The sequence below is a fragment of the Amphibalanus amphitrite genome, unplaced genomic scaffold (assembly GCF_019059575.1).
Source record: "Amphibalanus amphitrite isolate SeventyFive unplaced genomic scaffold, NRLGWU_Aamphi_draft 001718F_arrow, whole genome shotgun sequence".
NCBI lineage: Eukaryota > Metazoa > Arthropoda > Thecostraca > Balanomorpha > Balanidae > Amphibalanus > Amphibalanus amphitrite.
In genome coordinates, this window is record NW_024883211.1 from 109,956 (window position 1) to 115,955 (window position 6,000).

Here is a 6,000-nt window from a genome sequence, read left to right on the forward strand (position 1 = left end):
ACTTTGCAAGGAACAGCAGTCAGTGTTACGGGTCTGTAGTTGGCCGGGTAGTGCTTAGGACCCTTCTTGAAGATGGGGACTATGTCGTCCTTGCACCAGTCGGTGGGTAGGGTAGCACTGGCCAGGGAGTGGCGGAAGAGCTGTGCCCAGTGTTCAGCCATAATGGTCGCCGTCTCACGCAGTATCCTTGGGTGCAGTCCATCTGGTCCTGGGGAGCTGTCGGGTTTGAGCTTCAGCAGCTTGTCTCTGACCGCCCTTGGGCTAACGTCTATGGTGTCTAGCGAGGGACCCGTGAAGGCCGGTGGTGGTGTTGGCAGGGCCGGGTCTTCAGATGTGAAGATGCTGTGGAAATAGTGGTTCAGTAGGTTGGCCTTGTCATGGCTCCCACGAACCATGGATCCATCCTCTGCTTGCAGGTCCTCCACTCGCATCTTTGTGTGAAGTCGAGATCCTGTGTAGCGCCAGAAGCCCTTCACGTTTGTCCTCATGTCTGCCACCAGACGCCTCTCAAAGGTCGCCCGTAGGTTCCTGGTTAGCGTACGCAGTCTGTTTCGCTTGCGTGTAAATCGCACGTAGTCCAGTGGGTCTCTGGTGAGCATGTACTTCAGCCACAATGTTCTTTTTTGTTTCTTCAGCTTCATGGCCTCTCGGTTAATATATATGTTTTTATTATGCTGCTTTGGTTTGGCTAGAGGAATGCAGGCTTGTGAGAGTTCAGATAACTTGACCTTGATGAATCTGTACATGCCTTCAACATCCATAGTATCACATTGCATCCAATTAACCTGAGAGATCAACCGATTCAGCCGTTCGTAGTCTCCCTTATTGAGGTTGTAGCGTGGTTCTGATGACTCAGCATGAGGCGAGTAGCAGGCCAGTTGGAATTGAAGAATGATGTGGTCACTAGACCCCAGACCAGGTAAGTACTCAATGTTCTTGACCATCCCTTCTTCTGTAGACATGATGAGGTCCAGGGTGTTCGGCGTTTCACCAACTCGATACCTTGTAGGCCTCTCAACGTGCTGGTATAAGAAGGAGTCATGGATCAGGTCAATAAAAGAATGAGAGCAGTGTGAGGGGGGAGCTAAGGAAAGGCCCGTTCTCCAGTTGATCTGGGGGAGGTTGAAGTCCCCTGTTATTACCACATGAGAGAAGTGTGAGTTGGTAGCCAACTTGAATAATGAATCTATATCATGCATGTTGTCTTCAGCAGAGGATGAGGGACTTCGATATATGCAACCGAGCAAGAGAGTGTCGGTCCCAGACAAGGTCATCTGCACCCAAAGCTGCTCTCGAAAAGTTGACTCCCTGAATGCCACTTCTGAGACACGGAGGGATGATTTTACGTAGATGCATATGCCTCTAATTTTGCTTGATCCCAGATTGGCTTCAGATGGGTCAAAGTTAGAGTACATTACAAAACCTGGTATGCTGAGGAGGGCAGCTGAGATGGGATGAATTTGTGCTTTTGGGATCACTTCATTAATCAAGATGAAATCTGGCTCGTTTCCAGCGATAAACATACACAAGTCATCCCGCTTATTTACAAATTGGTCAGCATTGGTGTAGATGACCTTGAAAGCCTCAGCCTGTCTTGCCAATCTTGGCCTTGGCTGTCAATAGTGACCCTGGTTTGCCTGGAACCTCTGTCCCGGGATGTCTTGTTGGCCATGTGGGTGTGACTGCTGCATCTGGGTGGCTGTATCCCGATGCGCATTTTGCTGCACTACTTTGCGCTTTTGAGGCAGGTTCTGAGCATGCTGGTTTGGTTCTTGGGGTTCTCTGCTTGTAATGCGACCCCTTCTGATGATGAGATTTGCCTCTCCTGCACTGGTCCTCCTTTTCAACTCTTCCCGAAGACGCCTTCCTTCTTCTCTTTCCTTCCAGGTGAGGTCGGGAGAGATGTACACATTGCTCCACTTGTCTGTTGCTCTCAACTGGGGGGCCATCTTCAGGATTTCAGTTTTTACCTCGACGTTCTCCAGTCCCACAATCAGGAGTCTTGGCTTTTCTTGATCAGGTTTTCCGACACGGTATGCCTTGGTTACTTTGACGTTGAGGTGCATGCTGTCGCGGATGACTTCAATGAATTTTGCTTTGTCAGAATCCACTCGCTCTGTATACGTGTTACCGGAAGACTCAGGGATGTTGTGGAGCACAACATTTAGTTTTCGCTTTTCATGGTCCAGGAAGTTGTCAAACACTCCTGCTATGGCCTTTTCTGTGCTCAAACTTGTCTTCTCCTTAACTTGTGGAGGTGAGTCCTCCATTTTTTTCATTACATTTTGAATTGACTCCAAGTTGCCCTTGACAGCCTCTGCATATGAGGCCTTCTCGTCCTGCATTTTCTTGAAGGATTTCTGCAGCATGTCTTCTTGGTCACCGACTAATTTTGCATGTGCACGCATTACCTTTTCAACTTTCTCCATGCTTTTTCCCATGCTCTCTTTCAGATCCTTCGTTTCACTTCTCATAGCATCACAAACCTGCTTGTTTGTTTCCTGCATATTATCCAGAGCAGTCCGCACAAGGCAGATGAGTGCATCCATTTTTGACTCCAGTTTCTGCATTCTGGCTTCTCTGTCAACACCACTATCTGTATCCCCTTTTCGTCCGAGTCCCGGCCTACATTTAGCACAATGCCAGAAGAACATCTTGTGTTTTACAAGTGCATTGTAGGCTGCCTTGGACATGCCTTGGCACTTTGAGTGGAACCACAAAAGACATGTGCAGCACTGCACACCCATGTCATCGTCTTTCACTTCCACATCACATACCTTGCATAACTCACCCTCCTGGGGAGTTGTCTTGGGGTCAGCACTCGTATTTGTTGACCTTGGACCAAATGGTTTGAAAGCCTCACTGCTAAGTCTTCTAATTCTCGGAGGCTCGTTGGGCATGCCCTTATCGGGGGCAGCCCTCGATCCAGAGTCTGTTGTGTCTTCAGGGCTAGGCTGTGGCTCTGGTAACGGGTCAAATACCTGCACACCTGGGGAGAGGTTGGGTGGGGACAGGGTGCTGTCATGATCATCATGTGGGGTAGACTGAGACACTGCCTGGGTGGATCCCAGAGTTATTGTGTCTGTGCCTATCTGACCGCCTGTCTCACCTTGACCTTCCCTGGAAGTTGTACCACTGATCTTGTCAATCACCCTTCGATTTTCCCTCTTATCACCGTATTCAGAAACTCCAGTGGAGTTTCCGTCCACCACATCCATACCTTCAGCCGCGTTGTCGCTCCCGCCGACGCCGCCGACGACAGAAATTGCACGCGGCTGCATGCGCGTATAGTTGCATCATATTCACATTCAGATTCACATTCAGATTCGTTCCGAATATCGATCATTTTCATCGATATTCAGATTCGTCCCGTATATCGATCATTTTCATCGATATTCGCGGCGCGCATGCGCACTGCCAATATCGATGACCTTGAATGCACATTCACATTCGTTCCGAGGGCTGTTCACGGGCCCTGTGTGCGGTCGGACCGCACACAGCCTCGAAGCTCCGCCCACTGCGTCCCTACGTCATCCTTCCGTCACCGCACACAGCGATCGCTGTGGCCGGTCGGGACTGGCCACAGCGGACCGTCCACCGCACGCAGCCGTGACGTCAGAGCCGCCTACCCATCCCCTACCCCCACGCCTGCTGGACGTACCGCACACACCGCACGCAGCAGTGTGCGGTGCCCGTGAACACCCCTCCGAACAGGGGGGTACGCTCCGGCTGTTTAGCATGCGTATTTTGAATTCACCATAGGGCTCAGCCATTCCTAGAGGAATTCTAGGCACCTTGGAAAAAAGCGAAATCGCGCTAGGGATTTCAGCCGATCTGGCAGCTCTTCCGATGCCACTGGCGCGCCTTTTAATCCAAAGCGCCTTTTTCGTGTCTCATGTTTGCTCGTTTATTGCGGAGGCCTATATATGCTTCAAGATGCTGGAAAAGGTTGGTGATTAATAAGTATTTCCATTTTAGGTGCATGTTCTTTGCAAGAAATACAGTTGTTGTTGCTGTTGTTGTGGGTTAGGGCGCAAAAATACAGGTATATGTCAAGTTTAGGTCCTAACTATAACTGTGACGCTGTTGATACAAATCTGTAACAGCAAAAAATTATTTTTAGGTTACGTTAGGCTGTAAGTTTTAGGTTGCATTGTAGGTTTGTAGGTAGTATATTGGTAGGTTATAGGTGAAAGGTAAGGTTAGTTCAGGTTTGATTATGTTTTTTCTTTAGTTACGAGACTATAAGTATCTTTTTGGATTCAGGATGTCAAATAATGGTCGGAAACACTAAATTCAAAATTAACTAATTTTGAAGCGGGGACCTCCATGTGTACCGGCCAAATAATGTAAGAATATGAAAAATTATCCATGAATCTGCTTAGGACTTAAACTTGACATTTACCCACATGGCTATAGGTATCACCAGCAGAATATAATCTTTACATAGGTAATTTTTAAGAATGCTGTAAGTGAAGATTGAGTCGTGTAACCATTGTTACTATATTGATATTAATATTGAATAGGTACAAGTCCGCCACTAACTTTATGGAACATTCCTTCTTCCAACAGGATCACTTCCAAGTAATCTGGAAGGCTGATGCCAAGTACATCTTGTGCGAGAAGCTTGATATGATTCCTGACCTGGAACCGGTGACATCAAATATAGCAATTTGCTTAAGCAATAGCAATTGCCGATGATGGCAATTTCAATTTGCAGTAACACATATTATATGTAATTGGTTTGAGCCATGTTGCAATCATTTCATGAATGAAACTTCCATTTTTAAAATGGAACTATCAACTTTCCCCACAGGCTTCGGTAACAAAGTTTTAATAATTGTGAATGCAATATTATTGGTATGAGTGGTGTGTGCGGTGATCTGTATTGAATAAACGCGTCTTGTCACTAAGTATTTGTCATCTGCATTGCTGACTATTACGGTAATACGATCGTGCATTGGTCCCACAAGAATACCCCCAGTGAGACCTTGCATTATTTCGTTTCAGGAGTTGATGGAGGGCACCACTGTGGCCTACCGATGTCCGGCGTCAAAGGAATCGGCCCTGCAGTGGATTCAGCTGTACCAAGAGGCCGCCAACATCACCCTGACGACGTACGACTCCATGTCGAATGGCCAAAGGGTGGTGTACTGGGTGAGAGCTTTAGTTTAAAATACCAGTTTGGGCCGCCGTGTAAAGCTCGGCAGGGGGGTACTTTTGCCCGAGCACTCGACCTGGGCCCGCCAATGGAAATTCTGCTGGTGCAGAGCCTCCTGAGGGTTCAGCAAACCCGCCGTATGAAAGCCGTCGGGGTCTACTGACAGAGGGGCCCGGCGGCCTGGGCTGGCTGCATGAATCCCCAGCTTGATGCCGCGTACTGAGGACCAGTCATCCAGCCGTCATACCGGGTGTCTCGGAGGACTGGACGGGCACCTACCAGCGGGCCCGCTAGATTTCGGGAGGGTCAGCTGACCCCTTTGTCCCCTGACTCCTCCCTGGGTGCGCCACTGCACCCAGTAACTTTACTCTTTATATCGCAGGAAGGTGCGGGTTAATGAAACACCATGATCAGGGTCAGTTAAAAAGGTAACGTTTTTAAATCGAGAAACTTTCATCCTCATTTAAATGACGGACTAATGAGTGGCAATTGATTTCATCACTTTTGTTAATGTTGTCAATTTTTTTTTTTTTCAGGCCAGGCTTCGTTGTCACCACGACGTCCCAGAAAAGCCGAGTCGTCCGAGGAAAAACCAATCCGCCAAGGACACCGGGTGCCCCCTGCGCCTGAAAGTGACTGTCGCCAACATTCCAAAACGGCAATTTTCTCACCGTCTTTTGTCATTGGCACCTTTACCAGGGCTGCGGAGTCGACCCAACTTTAGCCAACTCCGACTCCGACTCCGGCCTCACAAAATCGACTCTGACTCCGACTCCGACCTATTAGTTCTGGAAAGCATTTATTTGGTCCTTTGGTTCACCGAACCAGTGCAGAGACGT

The 6,000-nt window shown here is 48.5% G+C and overlaps 1 protein-coding gene across 1 annotated transcript; it reads left to right on the forward strand.

Moving 5' to 3' along the window:
• Positions 1–3,741: 3,741 nt before the first annotated feature.
• Positions 3,742–5,819, forward strand: LOC122374819 (the record flags this gene model as incomplete). Its single annotated transcript, XM_043353808.1, has 4 exons — positions 3,742–3,948; positions 4,573–4,653; positions 5,011–5,157; positions 5,698–5,819. Coding segments are annotated over exons 1-4 (449 nt in total), but the record flags the coding sequence as incomplete, so codon positions are not given.
• Between the last annotated feature and the right edge of the window lie 181 nt (positions 5,820–6,000).